Genomic DNA, 25,333 nt, shown 5'->3' with positions numbered 1-25,333 from the left:
TCTGCTTCATTTGTCTGTAAGGTGTTTGCAGGTTCTCCATGTGTCTGTTTTCCCTGCAATGTAGAAGAATCATGTCTAAAAAAAGCATTACATATTGTCGAAAGTAACACAATCCTGTTTAGTGGATCCACAAAAATTATCTCAACATGACCTACAGTACACCTGATGGTGGAGCCATAATCCTAGAAGGAGTTTCTGAATATTTAAGATGTAAAAATTCACCATGGGCCATAATAGTAACAAGGCCTACAAAGCTACATACTACATGTTTGGCCTTGTGTATGGGGATGATGCTATTTTCTCAGTAAGGAATTCAAAAATTACTCCTTAAGTAGGTTAGTGGAGATGCCAAAGATTGAAACGGTGCATCATGTGATTCAAATAAGTGCATTTGGGTGTGTACACCAAATGTATAGGTGGGAAATCCCATGAGTGCTATGTTTGCAGTGTTCATACACCTAAAATATAATAGGGTTAATCTCACTTTACTTCCATGTACTTAAAGAGAAGGGTCATCCATGTGTTAGTGCAGTAGGTGCATTGTTAGTCTCCGGCGGGTGGACCGCTGACATAAGACGTCCACAGTGCAGCCTATAAGCCTTATATAGTGGGAGACAGTTAAGCTGAATGACCAAAATGCACAAGTAGCTGGCGAATAAATGAAAATGTTTTGCTGTGTATTTAATGAAGCTGGTGTAAATAATTCATGGTTTAGCAATATGCTGTTATTTCATTGCAGTTAAGGATTTCTGCATACTCTCTGTGCCTTTTCTCATTGAGAAGTACTACTGTATATAGAAAAAAAAACATAATTCAAAAATGGGCATTTAGATGAATGGCATAAACAGAGATTGTACCAAGGATACAAAGTTTTACCAGCAAACTCAGGAAATGAGCAACAAACGTGGCTGAAATGAGTCACCAGCTAGCTGAACTTGGATATGGGACGAGAATAGAAGACATACTGTCTGGCAGGGGGACAGGACAATGAAAATTTGAAATGATGAACTGCTGGTTGTGAGCAAGAAGTTATTTTAAGTTACTGGTCAACAATATTAAGGAGTGGCAGCACTGTGATCATCCATCAGTCCCTTTGACCATTTTCAGTCTTGTGCTCTCCATTTCAGAGCTGCTGGAGGTTAGGACATAATCTGGCAGCAAAAGGCATATAAGACACTATCCCATCCTGTTATATGACACACAAACACAACCACACATTTACTCAGATACCCTAGGGCAGTTTCCAAATGACTGAGAGCCTGTCAGTCAAGGATAGAAACCAAGGTCTTGGGGGGAAACCTGACGTGGCTTGAAGAATACATCAAGTCTGGGGTGCTGGAGTTAGTTCTGTGCCACCATGTTGTACTTAAAGTAATTTATACTGTATTTTATACAACATCTTTCATAGTGCTAAAGCAAACGACTAAATTATGAAGAATTGAAGAACAGTGAATGTCAGAATTTAAAATGTTATTTTGATAGACATTTTATAAGGTTATTGGATGTGCTGTTCAGTGCCTGCTGTTTCAATATTTGATTGTGGATAATATATTTCAATAAAGTACCTCTACTAGAAGTCAATGTTGACTAGGACGTCCAGGCAGGCTGGCCATTACTGCCTGTAAAGAAGAATGAATGGACCGAGTGAGTGCAGTCAATATTAGCACAGTGGAGACATTCTTCAGCTTCCATCAACATGTTTCAGACACAAGCTGCTCGCTTTTTGCTGAGTACCCTCTCAAACATATCAATTTGCGCTTCAAGATCCGTACTTTAGATTAAGCGTTATTCAGAAATACTCTTGCATCATTTTCTTCTGATTATGTGGTAATACTCCAGATCTGGGAGTGATAGGAAGATGTGTAATTATCATAATGAGTACTTCAGTTTCTCCAAAGGGACATATAATCATTTATCTTATTTATAAGCATATATTTATGGCTGAACGTCATAATCAATGAAAGGCCTATGAATTTACTTTTGTAAAGTTCAGTGCCAGAATAATTTGGCCAGGTCTTATATGCTAAAAACCTGCAGAGTTTGGAGTGAACTGAACATTTCTATAAGATGGCAGCCTAAATTACCATTTGAGATGCTGCTGGGGTGGTGTAGGAATTCAAAGCAAGAAGCCCAGTCATATGGCTGAATTGGATTCGTTGCTGTCTTACAAAGAACAGCTGGATTGAAGAATGAGATCAATTAAGGTTAAGGTTAGAAGAGCCAAATAAGCTTGATGGATTGAGTTCTCACTTAACCTTTGTTAACATCTCTGTGTTCCATTAGGCAATTTGCTATTTAAAGCTACTTGGGAAAGGTCCATCTATTTTCTGAATGCTCTAAACCTAATTTATGGTCCTGGGGAAATAAAGGCTATCTCGGCATAATTTCCATTGTTAATTGAACTAGTATGCATGTCATTGAGAACCTGAGAGAGAAATCCAGGATAACATGCACTGAGACTGACTTGGCTAAGATTTGAACCCAAGACCCTGGAGATTTGCACTATTGATGAAACACAGTGGAAGGTACTGTGTAAAATAAAACGTGTAACAGTAGATAAGCCAGAATTTATTCATTTCCTCTGCAATATGCAAGAACCAAAAGATAGCATTTTTTTTACTTTACTGAGAATTACTTTGTGAGACACTTATAGAAGGTTGTTTATAAATCAAAAACTGATTGATCTGCCATATAAGTTTCCACATCCACCACTGAATTCAAATCCTTGGTTTTTCAATGCTCATTTGTAACTTGTTGTGGATGACACCATTGTGACTGGGCTGAAACATCTTAGTAATTGAGCATTCACAAGAACACCCCAAAGAAATCATAACTGTTCACATTTTTTAGGTACTGCCACTTTATGCCATCTGATGTCTGTGTCCTGCAGCTTTTATTCTGAATGACATTTAAGATAGTAAGTTAGCCACGTAAGACAGTTTTCCATTCCCTTAAGCCAATGTTTTTTTGCAAGTTTTGGCTGAGACAGACACACAAATCCTGCACTTACCTGAGCCACAGGGCTTAGATCTTCCTGTTCCACTTCTCTCTTCTGCTTCAAGTTCACCAGAGACACTTTACCCAGTTCTGAAGATGTTTCGAAAGCTCCCTAGTGTGCTACTGTTACTAAAACAGACAAGTTGAACAGTTGATGTGTGTACAGTTGTTTCAGAAAATATTCAGACCACTTCACTTTGAGTCTTCTTGTGTAAGTGGCTACAAGCTTTCCACACCTGGATTTGGATAGTTTATACCATTCTCTCAGGCAGACCCTCTCAAGTTCTGTTAGACTGGATAGGAAGTGTCTGTAAATTGTCATTTTCAGGTCTCACCATAGATGTTCTATCGGATTAAAGTCTGGGATTTGGCTTGTCCAGTCAAGTACAGTTAAGGTTAGGGTTAGGACACTTGTCTTCAGGGCTGTGGAGTCGGTAGATAAATGCTCCGACTCCGACTCCTCAGTTTCTAAATCTTCTGACTCTGACTCTGACTCCGACTCCCCGACTCCAACTCCTCTGTATGTATATACTATGCTAATGTATTTTCTACATCCATTGAAGGAAAGGAAGGCAACATACATGTCATTTCACCACAGAACTACTGGAAGCCAACACTCTACTATAATGCCAGATTAAAGACAAACACAATGAAAACAAGGTTTTGTTTATTTTATTTTTTTAAACAAGTGTCTGGATAGTAATAGCAGGCATAAAAATCAGGAACAGGAAATGTATTGGTTCAAAAATACAAACCACATTCTTTGGTAGTTTTAACTTTTAAAACAAAAAAAGCTTAACTATATGAACTAAAAACAATATCTGGAAAACCTATATTAAACTTGGAATACAGTTATAGTTAAAGGAAAGGAAATAAATATGGCAGCCTCCATATTCCTCAGACCTCGGGTTCCCTTTAAATGCAATCTAAAATCAGTGGGCTTTAGGCTAGGTTCACAGTTCCCTGTAACAGTGGAACACGACACAATGGAAAGCGGTGCCGCACCTTACCTGTGCATTATATCCCATATAGTGACGCATACAGTCAATGAAAAGCATGCTTCATGGTTACTTGACATGTTCGTTTTGTGGTAACATTATGCACTGCATGCATTGGGCTTTATTCTTACAGCAGAGAAGTAGTTCATTATGACTGTTTGTGAATTGGGACATTTCAACTTACTTTTTTAATTCCCATTTAAATTTAGTAGGAGTCAGAGTCGGAGTTGGTTAACTTTTTGCCAACTCCGACTCCGACTCCGGGTACCCAAAATTGTCTCCGACGCCGACTCCTCGACTCCGACTCCACAGCCCTGCTTGTCTTGACTGTATGCTTCAGGTCATGATCATGCTTAAAGGTGATTTGTTACCCAAGTCTGAGGTCACATGCACCTACCATAAAAATGTATGACAAAAATAAACAGTTTATATTATCATTTTAAGTGTAATCAAAGTTTTGGTAGCTACCTAAAAATGCACAAGTGATCCTTTAAGTAGCACTCAGTGTCATCCCATATTTCTATCTGTTCATTCAGAAAGTATTCAGATCCCTTCACATTTTGCTCGTGTTGTAGAATTTTGTATACCTTTTGCCTGTCAGTCTACACTCAATATCATGTGAAGACAAGTTTCTAGAAAGGTTTGCAAATTTATTAGAAATCCAAGACTGAAATCTCTCCTTCATATAAGTGTTCAGATCCTTAATTCAGCACTTTGTAGAAGCCTCTTTGATAGCAATTTTAGCTTTGAGTCTTCTGGGGCAAGTTGCTACGAACTTTGTATATCTCGATTTGGGCAGTTCATTCCATTCTTCCTGGAAGATTCTCTCAACTGTTTTCAGACTGAATGGGACATTTCTGTAAACTACCATCTTTAGGTCTGTCCACAGATGTTCTATGGGGTTTAAGTTTGGTATTTGGCTTGGCCACGCAAGGACAGTCAGGGACTTACCCCATAGCCACTTGAGCACTGTCTTGTCTGTATTATTCAGGTCATTTATCAAGCTGAAAGGTGAAACATCACCCTAGTCTGAGGATGTGTGTACTCTGGAGCAGATTTTCATTTACTCAGGAGTGGCTTTACTCTAACCACTCTACCATAGACTCTTGATTGATGGAGTGCTATTGAGATGACGCTCTTCTGACAGAATCTCCCCTCTTAACAAATGACTTCTGAAGCTTGATTAGAGTGACCACTGTGTTCTTGGTCATCTCCCTGATCAAGCCCATTATTGCCCAGTTGCTCAGTTTGGCCAGGTGGCCAACTCCATGAACAGTCCTGGGGGGTTCCAAACTTCTTCTGTTTCACAATTATTGAGGGGACTGTGCTCCTGCAAACATACAAAGCTTTAGAAGTAGTTTTATACCTTTGTCCAAATCAATGCCTCATCAAACTTTTATCAGAAAGGTCTACAGCGAGTTACTTGAACATCAATGCTTGGTTTGTATCCAATATGCATGTTAATTGTGAGACCTTATGTACACAGATGGGCGACTTTCTAAACAATGTCCAGTCAATTCAGTTTGCCAGAGGTAGACTCCAATCAACTTCTAGACAGATCTCAATGATAAATAAAGCAAACAGGATGCACCTGATCACAATTTGGAGTCAGAAATGACAGATTTCAGTTTTTGATTTTTAATAGATTTATAAACCTTGCTGAAAACATGTTTTCACTTTGTCCTTATGGGTTACTGAGTGTAGATTGATGAGGCAAATTTATCCATTTAAAATAAAATCTACAGCACAAGGAATTGTGCAGAAAGTGAGGGGGTCTGAATTCTTTCTGAATCCACTTCATTGGCGGTGGGCTCCTAACTTATAAAGCTGCATGATCAATGCTGATTTTGCTCTAGACGTGTGTACAGATGTTGGGTAGACCAGCAGTAGAACATCATGGTCTGAAAGGAGGAGTAGAGGTAATTAGGAGGGTGAAAGCACTCAGATTTGGCGAATGCAAGAGAAAAGCCATGATTGATGCAAATCCGTTTCCTGGAACTAGGATGAGGAACCCTCATGTGCTCCTTTTTTCAGCACTGGTGCCCAAACTTTTCTTGCTGCTGTTGAAGGACATTTGGTATAACAATGAGGTACAGTGAGAAGAACAATTATTTAGAGATGTGTCTTCACCTGCTATGCTCTATCAAGCTTTATCACATCACAACACAGCCAGAAAGTCTTGCGAAGTCTGTGCATGCAGTGGCCTGTTCCTTCAGATGGACCAGCACCCTGTCCCGGTTTGATTCCTAGGTTTAAAAAATGGATAGAATGGAAGGACGTTTGATTGCCATCCAAGGCTTAGCAGTACTCCATTCATTTCATCTTATTCCATGCTAGCATTTTTACTTAATATAAAAGTCAACAAAATTAACAAAAATCAAGATGTAGTTTCTTCATCCACTTTGTACCTTTGGCTATATAATCAATGGCTAAATGATTGATTAAGGCATGATGGAAGTCTAGCATACCTATTTTAGGAAAACTGTAACAAAGATATAATCAGTGATTGTAAATGAGGTAAACTTAAAAAAAAAACTGCTGCTGTTCCCTTCTAGTGTGATAAGCCAAACGCCTCGTCTCTCCAGCCTCTGTGAACCTCCCACCTCTTTATGCTGCCACTCAGAATTTTTTTCCTGTTTTTTCTGGCTGACTCCAAACCCCCCTTTCAAGATCCAGCTGCCATCAGTGTTTATAACTCACTCTGACTTGGCTGCTGTCACTGCATTTACCTCATTTGATTTGGCCTGCCATCTCACTCACAGCCCCCACCAGATTCTCAAGTCATTTGGCACTCTCTTAACAGCGCGGGCAGTTTTACTCCAGCCGAGATTTATGTTGTCAAGGTTATGTGGGATTGTTGGACTTTACAATACCTGAATGAATGTTGAAGCAAAGAGTCCAAACACCGACTGTACGGCATTCTGAGAATTTAATAGTCTTTTAAATTTGGCAACTAGCCTTGACATAGAACAAAAGTCAAAGCATAATTCCATTTATGAGCAGAACTTTATATGAAGTCTAAATAGAGTGAAATGATAAAAAAGCAAAAGTAAAAAAAAAAAAAATCATAAAAATGTATTTGATTATCCTTTTGGGCTTTTTGCTGTTGAGGGATAAGGGATAGAAAAGGCTAAAGGGGCACTGATATTTGACATGGATAGGTCAGGGGTGCCGTTTAGCCATCTGGAGGGGCAGATGAGGTAATAAAGCTGCAAGAAATCTCATAATGTACTGTATAACAGCTATGACACTGGCTTGACTGTGAGCCCAGCTAGAGCAGAGGCTTCCAATAAGCATTTGCACCATAATCTCCAGTCATATCTGATTATTTTTGGATAGTTTGGAATTATTGCTGTTGTCTGACATTTATATTTTGCGATGATACTGTTGCATCTTTGATTATGTCATTTAGTACTATGGGCACCCTTCTGGAGCATAGCTACTGCAGAGCACTCATCTGAAAGTACAAACTTCTTGTTGGAGCTTTACCTAAAAAATAAAACTCACAAAATATTTAAAGGCTCTGTTAGATAAAGAGTTTCAGGTAGTTGATTAAAGCACCCTCCTGATCATAATTATTGTTATGCTTAATTCTTAGAATTTTCCGGCCACTTCGTAACTTACACTCCATATTGTGAACATTGCTTTTGCTGGTTACAGCTTGAACAAGAAGGGGTAATTAGGTGTGAGTGAAGCAGGGGTAAAAAAAAACGTAAAAACTTAAAGGATATGTTCCATTGGTTGTCATCAGCAAGAAATGTGGGACTCCAGCTACCATTTTAAACGGCAGCAACAGATGGGATATTCTTTAAAATTTATAATAGAAATTCTTTATCTAAGAAAACAATTTCTGGGCAAATGAGCACACACACCAAATAGCTAATAGTCTGCTGACACCCTTCAGATTTACTGACTTCAGGTGTTTCATCTGCATGCATTCTTAAAGGTGCCAAAAATCAAGCATGTAGCCATGGAATCTCCATTGACAAACACTAGCAGTTAAATGAGTTGTACTCAAGAGCTCAGTGACTTTAAACATGACACTGTCATAAGATGGCACCTTTGCCTTAAGTCAGTACTTGAAATTCTTGCTCTGGTAGATCTGCCCTGGTCAGCTGTAACTGCTATTATTGTGGAGTGGAAGTGTCAGCAACAACAACTCAGCCATGAAGTGGTAGATCATGAAAACTGTGGAGTGGAGCCACCGAGTGCTGAAACACATAGCATCTGTAGCATCACACACAGTAGAGGTCCGAACTTCCACTGGAAGCAACATTAGGACTGCATATCAGGAGCTTCATGAAATGGATTTCTATTGCTGAGCAGTTACACACAAGTCTAAGATCACTATGTGCAACATCAGCTGAAATTTTCCATGCTATGGAGCATCTGGAGTTATGACTCACACTTCACTATCTGACAGTGCCTACTGTAAAGTTTGGTGGAGGAGGAGTATTGGTCTGTCTTTTTTTGAGGGTTTGGGCTAGGCCCCTTGGTTCTAGTGAAGTGTTATTATTAATGCTTGACTATACAAAATCATGTTAGACAACTGTGTTAATCCATCTGTGTGGTAACATTTTGTTTAGGCTTTTTCTATTCTACCATTAGTGTGGCACTATGCAGAAAGCCAGGTCCATAAATATATGGCGTGATGAGTCTGGTGTGGTGGAACTCAAGTAGCCAACACTGAACCCTCACCTTAACCCAACTGAAAACCTTTAGGATGAACTGGAATGCCAATTATGCGCTAGGTCTTCTTGTCCAACATCAGTACCTAAATCTCACAAATGCTCTGTAGACTGAATGGGCACACATTTCCACAAACACAGTTCAGAATCTTGTGAAAAGCCTTCACAGAACAATGGAGGGTGTTACAGCCACAAAGGTGGAGGGTTAACTCTGTATTATTACCCATGGTTTTGGAATAGGATATCAAACAAGTTTATATATGATTGTCATCTGTTAACAAACATTAGGCCATATAGTGTTCCATAATTGTGAAAAAAGTCACTTGAAAAATACCAAACTTAACTTTTAAGTGAAAAGGAGGAGTGCTGTGAAGCATTCAAAATGTTCATAGAGCAGTGGTTCTCAACCTGTGGGGCGGGCCCCCCTAGGGGGGGCGTGAAGTAACAAAAAGGGGGACTTGGAGATGTGAAAAAAATAAAAGAAGAATCAAAAATATGAAAAAAAATCTGTTGAAACCAAAACAAATTAACTTAAACTACATTCTGATACTAGAACAATAAATATAGAGTTAGATAAATGTCGATAAAAGTTAAGTAGGTATAATAAAATATGCATCTATATTTCAAAAAAATGTAAGGGGGGTTGGGATTAAAACTGTTATGAAAACTCGGGGTCGCAAATACTTAAAGGTTGAGAAACGCTGTCATAGAGGTAAGCAGGTCAGATGTGGTATTACAAACAGATGCTGCAAAACAAATGGAATTGTAACTGGGAATGTGCCCATTCCATTCATTCATCTGCCCTGCACTCCTTGTTCATTTTAACACATGCTTTTCCCTTATATTGGACTGTAGCTTTCCAGAGCTTCAGGAGTAAAGGAAGGACAACATGCCAGCTGGGGTCATGGATAACCAGACCAGCATATTTAACTATAGTTGTGGACTTAACTATATGTCCTATAAAACTGTAGAATGTCAAGGAGGGTAAAGACAGCCCATTGGTTTAGGTTAATAGAACTCTAAATTTTGCTTGTTCCAAAGGATTGTAAATATCCAGAGTTATATTTTTTACAGGAATATTGTTAACTGTAGATTTTGTACTCCTCTCCTGGCATTATCACTTAGCCATATCTTTTATTAGCTGGAAACTTGGTTAGCATGACTTGGATTACATGCCTCAGTGTAATTGCTGTCCTATCTTTAGCCAAGTCAGAGGTTTTGTAATTCTTGGGTATAACTGGCAAGGTTGTTACTGTTGCCGTTTCTGATATTTCTTCAGCTTATTTTAAAAGTTAATAGATCTATCTATCTATCTATCTATCTATCTATCTATCTATCTATCTATCTATCTATCTATCTGTCTATCTCAGAGATATTCATATTACTTCTTTAAGTGGATATTTATGCAATTCCAATTTGTTTGCGTTACTGGTGTCATATTATGTTTGTAAATCTGAGCCTGTTCTTAGTTAAGTCTACTATACTGGACATTGCCAGTTTAAACTCAATGACATTACCATCTATGCAAATATGAGAATATCTGAAAAGTGACTGCAATGTGCAATATTTATGAAAAAGATAAAAGCAATATAAAACACACAAGTGGTTTTATTATTGTTTAATTTGGCTGCATTTTATTTTTTTTTCTGTAAATATTTTTTATACAGTAGTTCCCCTTCTACATTTCATGAAAACTTTTGGAATTGCCATTTTTGACTTCATTTTTATTTTTATTATTTTTTTTTATTTTCAATAGTGTCTTGTTTTGTTTATGCCGCAACACTATTTTTTTTTCATGATAATTATGATAATTTGGGGGCGGAGTGGTGGTTCTGAGGCTAAGGATCTGCGCTGGTATCCCGAAAAGTTGTCGGTTTGAATCCCCGTCACTGCCAAAAGAGATCCTACTCTGCTGGGCACTTGAGCAAAACCCTTAACCTGCAATTGCTCCAGGGGTGCTGTACAATGGCTGACCCTGCTGTCTGACCCCAAGGGGTATGCGAAAACTAACAAATTCCTAATATAAGAAATTGTAAAAGGCAAAATAAAGAACAAAAAAAAAATTGCTATGTTTGCTTTCTACTGCTACAACATGACAACCACGCGTATTCAAGCAGCCGAGATTATGGAGAAAACATTTTATAAATTTGAATTTAAGGCACTGACTTGCGCTTTCACTTTAGACTTAGAGTTTTGAATTTACATTTACATTACTGGTTTAATGGCTTTTGGGCAACTCTCCATCCATTCAGTAAACTTGATTCATCTTGCTTTTTAGGTATTAAGAGAGTAATATGATGAAAATGGGGCAGCACGGTGGTGCAGTGGTTTGCTTCCCAGGTCCTCTCTGCGTGGAGTCTGCATGTTCTCCCCGTGTCTGTGTGGTTTTTACCGGGTGCTCTGAGATGCAGGGTAGATGCTTTGGCAATCCTAAATTGTCCCTAGTGTGTGCTTGATGTGTGTGTGTGTGTGTGCCCTGTGGTGGGCTGGCTCCCTGCCCAGGTTTGTTCCTGCCTTGCACCCTATGCTGGCTGGGATTGGCTCCAGCAGACCCTCGTGACCCTGTGTTAGAATATAGCGGGTTGGAAAATGGCAGACTGTGATGAAAATGGTCAATTGTTCTGTATGTCGTGTTGACTGTGAATACAGTTGATGGTGAGCATCACCTAAGAGTGGTTTCTAGGATAATTTAGTTTGTACAAAATGACAATGTGATTGTACAATGTGCAGACATAGTTATGAGTAGCAAATAATCAACCAGTTTTGTTTAGTATTGGGGAGCCAGAGCCTTCCTTGGCTGCATCAGGAGCAAAGCAGGAAACAAATCTGGTCAGAATCCATCCATCCATCCATTTTCCAACCCGCTGAATCTGAACACAGGGTCACGGGGGTCTGCTGGAGCCAGTCCCAGCCAACACAGGGCACAAGGCAGGAAACAATCCTGGGCAGGGTGCCAACCCACCGCAGGACACACACAAACACACCCACGGGCCAATTTAGAATCGCCAATCCACCTAACCGGCATGTCTTTGGACTGTGGGAGGTACCCACGCAGGCACGGGGAGAACATGTAAACTCCATGCAGGGAGGACCCGGGAAACGAACCCGGGTCTCCTAACTGCGAGGCAGCAGCACTACCACTGTGCCACCGTGCTGCCTCTGGTCAGAATGCAAGGTCATAATAGCAATGCACTCACTCACAATGGCTTAGCACAGAGCCTCTAGTTAACAAAACATGAATGACTTTGAGATGTGGGAGGAAAACCTAACTCTGCAAACTAAAAATCATGTAGACACTGAGGAAATGTGGAAACTTCACAAAGAGAGTGCACTGGCCAGGATTTCCCGTCTCTTGGTATAATAATAATAATTTGTTACATTTATATAGCGCTTTTCTCACTACTCAAAGCACTCAAGCAAAAGTGCTATTCACCATTCCTATGTGTCTCACAGTAAATATTAAAAGTCAATTAAGTTATTTTATATTCTGCAGCTGTTTATTATGTATGAAAAAACTAGCTATTTAAACTAAAATGTAATGCCACTTAAGTCTGAAATCTAAATCCAATAATTTACAGTTTTGGGAAACTGAGTTGATAGGTTAACCTGAACAACTGCTTAAAAAGTGGACTTTTTAAGGATTATTCATGTAATGTGAAATGAAATTAACTTTTACATCTCTTATTTTGTTATTGAACAATCACATGCCCTGTTTGATGTAATATTGACTTCAGATTCTTTTGGGAAATAGGGAATTGTCACTGAAGCAGTTACACATTTGGACTTTTAAAGGAGGCTACATGCAAGGATGAATTTTGTTGTATTTTGCATTGTGTTGGTATTTTAAAACTACTTTTAGAATTCAAGAGAGATAAAAAATGTGGAAAACGGAGGCTGACAAATCCTCATCTTCTTGGTTATACTGCCCACTTCTTCAGTCTCTTTCCTCAGTGTTTCCTTCATCTCAAAGTTTGTTATTCTCCATTTACCTTAGACTTTAGGCGAGGGATGAGGGGTTTTGGTAGAAATGAATATCAATTCAATATGACTTTTATCAGTTAGACATGGGTCAGCCAGTAGCCCTTCTTCAGTAATGGATAGGAGAAGCGTATGATGGTAAGGAGTTGGATTTGTTTTTGCCTACCACATCTTTGCACCACTGCTTAGTTAATAATAATAATAAATAATAATACATTTTATTTATATAGTGCCTTTCCCATGCTCAAGGCACTTCACAGAGTTTAAGAAAGAATGGCAGGGTATACAGTATATAGCATTGTACAAACCAAATAAATAAATAAAGAAGATTAAGATAGTAAATTCAGAGAAAAGCCTAACAGCCAACATAATTAATAGTCTAGCACACACATACAGGTTACATTAGCATCTTGACAGAGAGGTAAACTGAGAGAAGGGGAATAAAGTCAAGTAGAGCTAAAAGCCTTCCTGAACAGATGAGTTTTGAGTTGTTTTTTAAAAGAATTTATGGAGTCAGCTGACCTGATTAATTTCGGTAGGTCATTCCAGAGTCTGGCCGCTATACAGGTGAAGGCCGTCACCCATGGAGTGTAGATTAGTGTGGGGCACAAGAGGATTGCCAGAATCAGAGGACCTTAGTGGGCGGGTAGGCACATAGTGATGGAGGAGGTCACTGATGTTGTTTGGCATGAGGTTATTTAAGGCTTTGCAGGTTGTTAGTAGGATTTTATATTCGATTCTGTAAGGTACAGGGGGCCAGTCAAGATGGAGCAGGATGGGTGTGATGTGCTTGCTGCTGCTGGTTCGAGTAAGGACTCTTGCAGCCGAGTTTTGAATAAGCTGGAGCTGTGATATAAGATTAGGAGGGGCACCTGCCAGCAGCGAGTTACAATAATCGATGTGGGATGTGATAAAAGCATGGACAAGTTTCTCAGCATTAGAAAAGTAGAGGAAGGAGTAAACACGGGATATGTTATGGAGGTGAAAGTAAGAAAGTTTCTTAATGTGATTTATGTGGGCAGAATAAGAGAGAAAAGATTCTTTGCAGTAGAGGCAGGTCTGATGAGATCACCGCCAAGATGGACTGGGAAGGAGCTCATTTTATCAAGTTGTATTTTAGTCCCAATTTGCAGGAGTTCAGTTTTGTTGCAATTTAATTTTAAAGAGTTCTGCTCCATCCAGGTTTTAATTTTACTAAGGCAGGTTGTGAGCTGAGAAAGCTCTGATGAAGTTCCACTTTTAACATTGAAGTAGAGTTGAGTATCATCTGCATAAAAATGATAGCCCAGTCCATAGCTACAAATAATAAGGCCAAGGGGAAGCATATAAATAAATAAAAGAAGAGGGCCGAGGACAAAGCCCTGAGGAACTCCTTGTGTGACTGGATCTGCTGTTGCCAAGACTAACAAACTCTTGCCTATCAGTCAGATAGGACTTGAACCACTGGAGGGCAATGCCAGAGATACCCAGCATGCTCTCCATTCTGGACAGCAGAATGTCATGTCTGACAGTGTCAAATGCTGCACTGAGGTCTAATAGAATTAATATGCTGGTTTGTCCAGAGTCTGCTGCCATAAGCAAATCATTGGTTACCCATAGCAGAGCAGTTTCACAGCTGTGCTGCGCCCTGAAACCAGACTGAAAGGGTTTCATCAAATTTTTAGAGGTTAAGTAAATGGTGAGACTACAGCACGCTCAAGAACTTTTGACAGGAAAGGTAAGTGGGAAATAGGCCGGAAATTGTTAAGATTGTCAGCATCAAGACCAGACTTTTTTAACATTGGGGTTACAGAAGAAATTTAAAAAGTGAGCGGCAAAGAGCCAATGTCAAGGGATGAGTTTAATATTACAGTATTATTTTTTTTATTAATTTTATTGTAATCAGTACATACAAATCAAATCAATTTTTACAAAAAGTAGGATTGAGAACAAATCGACCCCCACTCCTGAGAGAAAGAGCATGGCCAATGGAGTAAAACTTAAGTAGTGTGCTGGGGATGGAATCCAGTACACAAGTAGTCGGTCTCATCTTACGAAGCAGGTTATTAACAAACGCAGATGTGACTGGTGAGAACTTAGAGAAGGAGCTGGATGGAGTGGGAAAACAGGGAGAGATATAAACAGATGATGTATTTATGTTAGTTGAATATTTTAGATCTTTAATTTTGTTATGGAAAAAGTGGAGAAATTCCTCACAGACTTCAGTAGATGAGGTAGTTGGGCCAGATGCGGGTTTGAGTAGTCTATTAACTACAGAAAGCAAAACCCTTGGGTTATGGTGGCCACTTTCTATTATTCTGCCATAATGGGTGTTCTTGGCAGCAGTTAGTGCTTCTCTGTAAGCTCTTTGGTGGTCAGAGAAAGCCTGGATGTGCACTGTGAGGCCAGACTTACTTGACAGTCTCTCAAGGTGTCAGCCAGCTGTTTTCATAGATCGCAATTCTGAATTATACCAAGGAGCTGAACGTTTAAAGAAAACCTCCTTATGTTTTAAAGGAGCTGTTTTATCTAATGCTAAATGAAAGGCTGTGTTATAGTGGTCAAAAGACGATCTAGTGTTGATGAAATAGGTGCAGACAGTAAAAGATCAGAAATGGATCCAGAAAGGATAGAGGAACAGATATTTTTAAGGTTTATGTAAGAAATTTGTCGTTTACATGTAAGAGGAGGGAAAGGCAGTAACACAGTGAAAAATACCGCTTTATGGTCAGAGAGTCCCAAATCAGTGCTGTAAATGTTAACAACAGATAGTCCAGAAGTGCAGATCAGATCCAATATATGACCACCAGAGTGGATGGGAAAATCAACATGTTGTGCCAAGTCAAAACAGTCCAGTAAAGATAGGAATTTATTTCTCAGTTTAGATGTAGTAGTGTCAATATGGATGTTGAAATTACCGAGAAGGATAATTCTCTAAGAATAAGCGCTTAGGTGGTTACTGGAAATTAGATGAAAAATTAGATGAAATTAGATGAAAACATTAAAAAAAGAGACGGAAATGTTTTTAACGTTTTAGATATTGTTCAGATAGCACCTTAAACAGTGATCAGTGATCTCTAACTATAGTGAAATTTACTGATGCATATTTGAATGTGAACACATCCAATTGAAAGTCCCAGACTGAGTTAGCGGTGGGATTTGATCCAACAACATAGCAGCTTATTCTCCATTTCTTTATTCATTGGTTTACTGAACATGCAGGGACTGAAAGGGTGAAATAGTGATAGAAGTTGCAATGAGCTCTCCACTTACTGAAGCAAGACAGTCCAACTATAGAGTTGCAGGGCACTAGAGCCCCATCATGGCAGCATCAGACATAATGCAAGCCCTGTAAGTCACTAGTAGTAGTCACTGATATCTAAAAAAACTGTCTTTTCTGGTATATCCTTTAGAATGATGGAATGTGAAGTGCCTTAGGATTACAGCAGGACCTCAGAACATGAACGTCTCCAGACTCAAACGATTCACAACACGAAAGGTTCTTCCGTACAAAAACTGAGGACACGAACATCATGTTAAAATTTGCACAGATGAAGATGCGGTCTTGAGGAGCCAAGACAAAGCCAAACAGGCCTATGTACACTGTATACGCCTATGACTCAGATCTCCTGTTGTAAAGACAAGCTGAAACTGTGTTCTCTGTGAACGTGTTTTTTTTTTTTTTGGTGTTTTTCCTGTTGAAAATGGCCCCTATGAATGTTAGCAGTGAGAGTAGCAAAGCAAAGAGGAACCTTGTACGTGTTACAATTGAGCTAAAAAAAGAAAAAATAATGAAACCTGAAAGTGAGTCACGTGTGTTGAATCTTGTGGAGGAGTATGGGATGGAGAAGTCAATGATAAACACATTTTGGAAAAATAAAGACACAATTTTAGGTCCATTTAGATTGTCATTTCTATTTGTTTTATGTGTTTATCTCTTTTGTGCGTGGATTTCATTGGTTTTAAAATGATTTTTATCATTAGTTATGTACATATAGGGGTATAAATAAGCAATCATTTGAGGGTCTGGAACGGATCAATCCTATTTACATTATTTCTTATGGAGAAATCTGATTCGAAACTTGACCAAATCGAAACTCAACCAACCTTCTAGAACAGATCAAGTTTGTGTTCTTAAGTACCCCTGTATATCATTTAGAGTACACAGCTGATGAGTGGTCTGTCACTTAATTTTCTGACTCACTTATCTAGTTTAGACTTGTGGGGAATTAATTCCTACTAGCCAACCCGCGGCGTACCATACGCCGCATAATCAGGCCGGTTTTTAATGATTTTAAGCACAGGAGAAAATTAACATTTGAAAAATCGGTAATGTAATAAATCAGCAAGAAAAGCAACATTGTAACAATGCATGGAACGAACCAACACACAATCGTTTGTGACTGAAAACTGGCGGACCGCCATCGGATCCTGCCTGTTCATGTGCCCACCTCCAACTCGTCACTTGAGTCGTTGTTGTCTTTGCACAGTCCACGTGCACCTGTGACTCACATAGACTTTTCATTGCTCTGTGCGGGTTTGGCTGCTTTTCTATATATAATCCACCAAGACACCCGACCACAGTAGTAGCACGAATTGCTGTATGCAGCGTGTAAAACAGGTTCCTATGGTGCACGCGGTCGTGCGTCGTAACTGAAAACTCGCTTTTTAGAGACTGCTTACTTCATTGTGTTTTAACCTCAGTTGTAAAGGATTGTTTTAAGGATCCCATGGGATACCCCTCGCAAACCGTTTTACACGCTGCATATGGCGATTCACCTCCGCGAGAAACATGCCTCTATGAACAGTCAACGTGGCTCGGAGGTGCATGTGGCCTCTACGACAGATGAATATAAATGACGCCGTTTTTTCTGTGTTGTCGCGTCCGAGTTGGTGGGCATGGCTCTGTGAGTTATCGTCGTATCCAATGGTCTTGGAGTTGGTGGGCGTGGCTCCTTCGTGCGTGCGCCATAGGTGTCTTACTTGTCGGTGGCTTAGTGAATCCACGCCGGCTTTCCATGGGTGTCTTGCCTTAGTGAATTATATATACTGTATAGATTCCAGCATGACTTAGCACAAGGTAGAAACCAAACCTCAATGGTATCTCTTCTGTCATTGCACACATTCATGCATACAATCACATTCTTTCATACAGGACAGGTTTAGAATCACCAGTTAACCTGCATGGCTTTGGAATGTTAGAAAGCACCTGAATTACCTAAAGGAAACCCCACAGGTGCATAGGGTAGCATGTGTAAATTCCCCAAAGGGATTTACATCTGTGAGACATTAGTGTTAAACACTGTGTCACCAAGCCACCCATTTTGAATGCATCTGATTAAACATTTTTATCATTGAAACTGAGCATATCATTATTTAAGTTTGATATAAAAAACCCTCTTAAACACCTTGAACCAGTTACGCAGTGAATCAAACAGTGAGTGACATAGCTTATAAAAAGCAAAAAGTTTTTTAACCATGTCTGCCCTGTTTAATGCAGTCAAGGCTTTGTTCTCTGGTGTACAAGACAAACAAGTTGGTGTCATTCACCTCCACTACACTGACAAGAACATTTTCACTGTTCCTTTTTCTGGTCAAATGCTTTTTATGAGGCCCCGAACATCAAATTGTATTCTGTATATTTTCAAAGCATATACATGTGTGTCTGCGTAACATATAGATATAATGTACACCGTACATGTGCATCGTGAAGTGCGTGTACAAGTATACTGTGTATATAGTATGTAATTGCACAGTGTGGGATGTTTGTCCATGTTCTGTATACATAGTGCCGTATAGGTATAGGTGAGCAGATATAGTGTATGTACTCCTTATATATAATATGTACTGTATGTGTGAAATCTGTGTGCGAGTGTGTACATAACATTTCCAAACCCATTCAAGTGAATTCAGGGACATTGGGTGTAAAACAGGATCCTGACCTGAACAGGGGGCTATTCCATTGCAGGATCCGCTCTCTTCAGGATGCTCTTCTTTACACAGAAGGTTTGTGGGACTCGGGAGCAAACTACTGAGATATTCAATTGAAACAGAAACCCTGACAACATTTAGGAAACATCTGGATGAGATATTGGGACAGCTTAACCATTAGCTAAACAAACTAGCTTCATGGACTGGATGGTCTTCTGTTGTTTGTTTGTTTTCTTAAATTCTTAAACACAAACCCACATAAGAGCCAATTTGGAAAAAAGTCAAACTAACTTGCAAAATACCCAGAGATAAATCCACACAGACACAGGAGACCATGCAAACTTCATATGGATAACCTCTGAATGCAAGATGCAAACCCAGGCTGCTAGATCTGTGAGGTGGTGGCACTATCCACTGAGCCACCATACTGCCTGAATGCTGTCTGATTAGCATATATAGAGTAACAAGGTATGTATGTGTGTCATATAAGTAGGTGGATGAGTGTGTGTGTACACATATTCTATAAGGTAACTACATATGCACATATAAACAAACACACACACACACTGTAAACGGATCCTGTAAATCTGCTCCAATTTTCTGTGTATTCTATTTGGAAGAGTCATGTTTCCAGTACATAACCTTTCAACAGTAAGGTGATTGTTTCTTCAGTACATACCTACTGTGGCTGAAACAGCACATTACTAGATAGTTCTGCACGTCTCTCACTTTGTTTAGAAAGAGAAGGGTGAAAAAAACCTGGCAAGAGAAAACTTTTGGAAATATTAAAGCTGCAAATCAGGATCCATATATGGGGCCAGAATCTGAAATCTGATTCTTTTTTTTTTTTTTCTTTCAAGCCTCAGCAGCTTTCATCGTCTTCACCGCTTATATTTTTTTTCTCTTTTTTTCTTTCCGTGGCTTAAAAACAACTTCTTTTGTGATTAAAAGAGTAAAAGAAGGCAACAGCGCGCCTGTGAGCTTGATGAAGCACAAATAGAAGTTTGCTGTGCATGATGTCTGGTGGCTTTAAGATCGTGTTAGAAACATGATTGCCTTTAGCACTGTGGAGGAGGATTTCAGTTACTCAGAAGGGCCCCACTTTGAATAGCAGTCAGCGTGCATTTCAGTTTTTCCGGTTACATCTGCAGTTTTTATTTAATTATTTATTTTTAATCTGGCCAATTCCGTGAGGATGAATCCATCCAGAGGTTAAGATATTCTTCAAAATGGACTGTCTGTGTATTGTCACCACAAAGGTAAGAAGAGGGAACGAGAGGGAGCGCGAGAGAGCGAGAAAGAGAGAGAGAGAGAGGGAGAGAGAGAGAGAGAAAGTGAGAGCGCACTGCAAAAGCCGGACGCTTTAAAGCTCTACCTTTATTTGTGTTCTTCTTTGCTGGTTTGGAATCGCTGCGCTTTCTGAATGCGTGGATCACCGATTTGTCATGTTTTCCCTCGATTTCCTGTTTTGTCATGAGTGGGGCTCCTTTTCTTATTCTTGTGCTTGTTTGACTGAATTGTTTAAATGCCCGGGGAATATCCACATTCAGTGCAAAGGCTGAAGAGGAAATACTGAGAGTGATGTGGTCTGAAACTTCAGAGAGGTACGGGAAACATACAAGGACAATGATTTCTGCAAGCCAATCACTTTAGACTATACTAATTAGGTACTCAGGCTGGGCGTTTAATAGGCAGGAGAATCGGACGGTTTACGATTCTCATACTTGTTACATGTGCATAAAATTTGTAAATAAAAGTAATTGAATCTGCCGATGTTTTTTTTTTTCCTTTTTTTCGTTTTAACATTACTTTATGTCTTGATTATTTTTTATCAGTTGTCGCCGACACAAGGAATTGTATACATTACTGATTAAAATGTATTATAGGAAACTGAATCAAGTTGTGTGTGCATCTCACAAGAATAAAGAGCTGCCGGCACGGTAAGATGTGCGTAGGTAGGAGACAGGAAGTACCCGATTTCCTTCTATGGGTTGTTTTCAGCGCTTGGTATTCAGAAAGTGTGTCATTCATGACTTCTCTTCAGCTGGAATGACGATCGCGTGTCCGTTTACATGGCACTTGCGTGTCCGTGGTGCTGTCAGGCATGGTTTAAAAATAGCACTGAATATAAACGTAAATGTAAATCGTGGCACTCGATCGAAAAAACAACTCTGGCTCTTTTTAGGTTGCATTTTAAAGCATGCACTACATTTATATGTGTTACGCGAGTCCTGACTTCAGGTTACCTATTTCACGCGATGTCATTACACATTGACGACTAGGTGGCGCAGTGGTTAGTGCTGCAGCCTCACAGCATTCTCATATCAAGTAATGGGCAGCGTGGATCTGCAGATTACCTTCATTGCGCCGTGAGTTTTAACACAGGATGACTGACCGCCCGGGTTTCAGTGAATATGTGCTGTCATTGTCTTAAGACTAGATGCAGCCGATTTACTTGGATAGGCTCCAGACTATTATGGATAATCCTTCATTTCTTCTAAAGGCAAAATCTGACAATTTTTATTGAGAATAGTTAATAATGTTGAGACACTCCTGTTAGACAATTTCAGTGCTGTGCGCCTTACACAGTTACTTTCTGGGTGGCATTAATGTGTTCTCCTTGTCTTCAAGTGATATTCCACACCCGACTCTCCGACCCGAAACCCCCCCCCAGTACTTTGGTTTTCTTGCCACATGCCAACTGGAAGACACTGAAGATGACTCCATATAAGTGAGTAGGGATGTGTGCCTAAACAGGTCCTGCAATAGACTGGCACTCCGACGAAAGCTGATTCCTGCATTGCATGTGGTGCTTGGATATGTTCCAACCCCAGAAACACAAAGTTGGTTTGATAGTGGATGGATGGCTGTAAAATGATTGACTTGTTTAGTGCTAATGAGTTTATTATAGTGGTGTCATAACATCTCCAGATGAGTACCACTTACTGGAACATTGCTGCCTCATAAACAGTGGAGCATAATTTTATTTCTGCATTCCAGCATTGGACATGATTAAGAAAATGCACTCTAGAAATGTTTAAAAACTCCTGCGATCTTAAGGGGAAAAGTTAAAAAAAAAAAAAAAGAGAGACAACAACAGCAGATGGAGATGAATCCTATAAGGTCAGACTGCTCAGATCATGGATAAAAGTGGACTTTGAAGCAGTGTATGAGCATTTTGAATATTGATCTGCATTTAAAGTGAGCTCTGATGTTTTTCAGTCTTCTATTTGAGCAAAATTACCCCTTTACAGTTTTATTTGTGTATGATGTATGATGATGTGGTGTTCCAAGGTCTTTTGTACATTTTCTCTTAGTTTAGATTCAAGCTCCTCCATACATTATCTCTGCCTTGCATAATGCTCCTGGTCCTGTAATACACATGAATGAATAGAAAAGGCATAGCAGTTATGTAATGTTGTAATCACTTCCTTACTTAACTATGAAAAACCTTTTGTCATTTCTTTGTGAACATTTCTGTTACAAGTTTTTATGTATCCATTGTTTATTGAAGAAGCATTTTAAAAATTGTATTCATGAACAGAAAAAGATCAGGCAGATGAAGGACTTACAGTTAACAAGTCTACGTATGTGTGAGCTGTGAAATGAATTACATGTGATGGATACGTATCTAACCATTTAACAAACATTGTTTGGGTGCACTGGGTACAAGGCAGGAGTCAACCCTGGATGGAACATTAATCAATTGAAGGGCACGTTTAGGCATTCTTCTACATCGAATCACATATGGACAGTTTTATGGTACATCTTTGTGAGAAATGTGTTAAGAAATCAGAACACTCAGACGAAACACCTGTCAACCTGGGGAGAAATGCTTTCTCTGCACCAAAGGTATATCTGTGTACATTTTAAATATATATATATATATATATATATATATATATATATATATATATATATATTGTGGACGCTGGCCCGGACACACACAGATGGACATCGTTGTTGCACCCAACACACTTTTATTTACAACAATATTTACAGTTTTTTGTGCACTCACACACCCCAGTGCCTCCAGCACCGATTCCCCCAATGTCCAGGCCACACTCTTCCAGGGCCTTTCTCCTGGCCGCCTCTAGTCCTCTTCCACCCGACTTCTGCCGATGACTGGAGGGAGGCGGCCCCTTAAATAGGAACCCGGATGGGCTCCAGCTGCTTCCCGGGATTCCTCGGTAGCCACGCCCCAGTGTGGCGGAAGTGCCAGCTGCGCACCCGGAAGCCGTCCGGGTGCCCCCTATCGGCTCCCGGGATATTCAGTCACTGGGGCGCCACCTGGGGGTGGCCACGGGTCTCTACAGGGCTGGGCTTCCAAGCCCTTCACCTGAGGCCCCCAACATAACCAGGACGGACGCCCCCTCGCGGTCTGGAGGAGGCACAAGCCCACCTCCGGTCCTCCTGGGCGTCCTGGCCGGGGACCACAATATATATATATATATATATATATATATATCTTGATTATTTTTATGTGTACAGAGTACAGTGAAATTCTTACGTGCTTGTCAACACACAACAGGTTTCCACTCTCCAGCACTATGATCAGTATTACTATCTTACCTTGAAACTTCTGCCTTGCTTATCTGAAAAATCTCAGATTATAGACCACAACAATAAGAACATAAATACCCATTATGAGACCACATCAAATGCTTTTTCTGCATCCAACGATGATAATATCTCCGGGGTGTTTGATTTTGTGGGTGAATATATTACATTAAACAGGCGTCGAAGATTGGAAGCTAAGTGTCTGCCTTTAATAGATCCAGTTTGGTCTTGTGATATTACCGAATGCAGCACTTTCTCTTCTTTCTAGCAAGGATTTTGGAGAATATCTTAACATCATTATTCAGAAGTGAAATTGGTCTGTATGATGCACATTGTAATAAGTCTTTATTTTGTTTAGGAAAGATGGTAATTAATGCTTGGCAACAAGTTTGAGGTAGAATTTTATTTTCTTTAGCTTCTTTTTTTATAAAATTCGTCAGGGTAGCCATAAGGGCCTACTGCTTTGCCACTTTGAAGTTAGTTTATAGCATCTAGTAATTCTGATAGTGCCAGAGGTTTATTTAATAATTTAATTTAAAAGTTTTCACACTTGGTTTTAATGATTTTCCATTAACATCTACAAATGGACCTGAAAACACTAGACAGCAAAAATTTTGCTTCCTGAACACATAGATTTTTGCCTTCTGATCACAAAAATTACTTTTAAAAATCCAACCACATATCCTTTTAGTGCAATCACCTATTTTTGTGATTTATTTTCATATTATCAGTATACATATACAGCACAATAGTTACAACTGGAGCATCTGTAAATATCTAAAAATAGTGGCACTGCTAGGAATGCACCTCGTACATACTAAGACCTGTTGTTTCATTTGCGAACGGGACAGCCATACTAAAGCATCTCGTTACATTAAAAAGAACTGGCCACTTTGCAGCATTTGAGCCCAGGGCAGAAAAGAGTGGCACCTGTCGACTCAATAAAAATATTTTTGCATCCTCTTCATGTGCAACTTGGACTGATGAAAAGTTTAGTAAAACAATGAAGAAGGATTTAGATGCCTCCATGTAGTACCTGGTGCCAAGATTAAGGAAGGCATTTTTGTTGGTACACAAATCAAGCACGTTATCAATGACAAGAATTTCAAAGATCTTCTGGTGGGGCTGGAGGAAATTGTGTAGAAGTCATTCAAGGATGATGCTGGGAATTTTCTTGGCAACTACAGAACACCACCAGACTATGTCCAAGCATGCTCCCAAGCATAAAAAAATCATGAAGTGCGACAAACTGCTAAAAAAATAGTATCTGCATTCACATATGGACTACTTCCCTGCTAATCTCAGTGCAGTCAGTGACGAACGTGGTGCTTTTTTCCTTTGGTTTAATTTGAGCCCTAGTCTCTCCAACAAAATTGTATTTGTATATCTAGGCAAACTTTTGGATTTTTTCCTGTATACCCATTTCCTTTATCATTCCAACCGTACCCGCATTAACATGTCTATCGAGGTGATCACCATCGATCAAAGAACTGTCACTTACTGAGTGGTTTCCATGCCCGGAGATGGCACCTATCTTTACCATTCTCTGTTACATATTGCACGGCCATATCAGGCTCACTCTTGATATCTGGAGAAACATTGTGTCTTATGTATTGAATGACTGGGACATGTTCAAGGTGTGGACAGATGACGGTACAGGAAATAATTATACTACACAGGAGCACTATAAGAGTGAAATGCTTAAGCTCTTCACCTATGGTTCTGCATGTTAGTTGATGGCTGCCAACTGAATTGTTCGGTTGTCGCTTTCAAGTGTACCGAAATGGCCAAATATTTTACACCTTTGGACAACCGCCAATGCCTCTTAAAAATCTTAGATTCACAGGTGACAATTTCAGTAGTGGACACTTTGATGTTTATGAATGTTTAAACTCTCAAAAGCTGGATGTAAAGTTATTGATGAAACTGGTTGTATACTTACATCGCTTGACAGATGCCGAATGTCACTTCAACACAAGTCCTACAAATACTGTCGTAATTGAAACAAACCATGAAATTCAAACCGATTATGACAGCAGCAATCCAAGCTTTGAGATTTGAAACAAGATTACTGTTCACATGGCCAACTGTACGTTGCATGCTTAAGAGTAAGCTCAGCGCATATCTTAGTCATATTACAACAAGAGGGCCGAACTCACAGTGTGGTATACAAAGAGATCCTTAACAAATAATTATTGGTAT

General features: G+C 39.5%; 1 protein-coding gene across 17 annotated transcripts in view; it reads left to right on the top strand.

Moving 5' to 3' along the window:
• dlg2 (discs, large homolog 2 (Drosophila)) overlaps positions 1 to 25,333 on the top strand; it is a 1,682,723-nt gene that overhangs the window by 453,520 nt on the left and 1,203,870 nt on the right. For 2 of the 17 annotated variants that reach the window (XM_039744369.1, XM_039744375.1), the window contains exon 1: positions 19,333 to 19,830. The exons of 14 other annotated variants lie outside the window; for them this stretch is intronic. In XM_039744369.1, coding sequence (XP_039600303.1) covers positions 19,801 to 19,830 — 30 coding nt within the window. In that variant the 5' untranslated portion in view covers positions 19,333 to 19,800. Of the gene's footprint in view, positions 1 to 19,332; positions 19,831 to 25,333 lie in introns of those variants that run through there. One more of the 17 variants, XM_039744377.1, reaches the window with a different exon arrangement.

The sequence above is a fragment of the Polypterus senegalus genome, chromosome 2 (genome assembly GCF_016835505.1).
Source record: "Polypterus senegalus isolate Bchr_013 chromosome 2, ASM1683550v1, whole genome shotgun sequence".
Lineage (NCBI taxonomy): Eukaryota > Metazoa > Chordata > Cladistia > Polypteriformes > Polypteridae > Polypterus > Polypterus senegalus.
The sequence above is the reverse complement of the archived record's forward strand: the minus strand, read 5'-3'. Positions and strand labels throughout refer to the sequence as shown.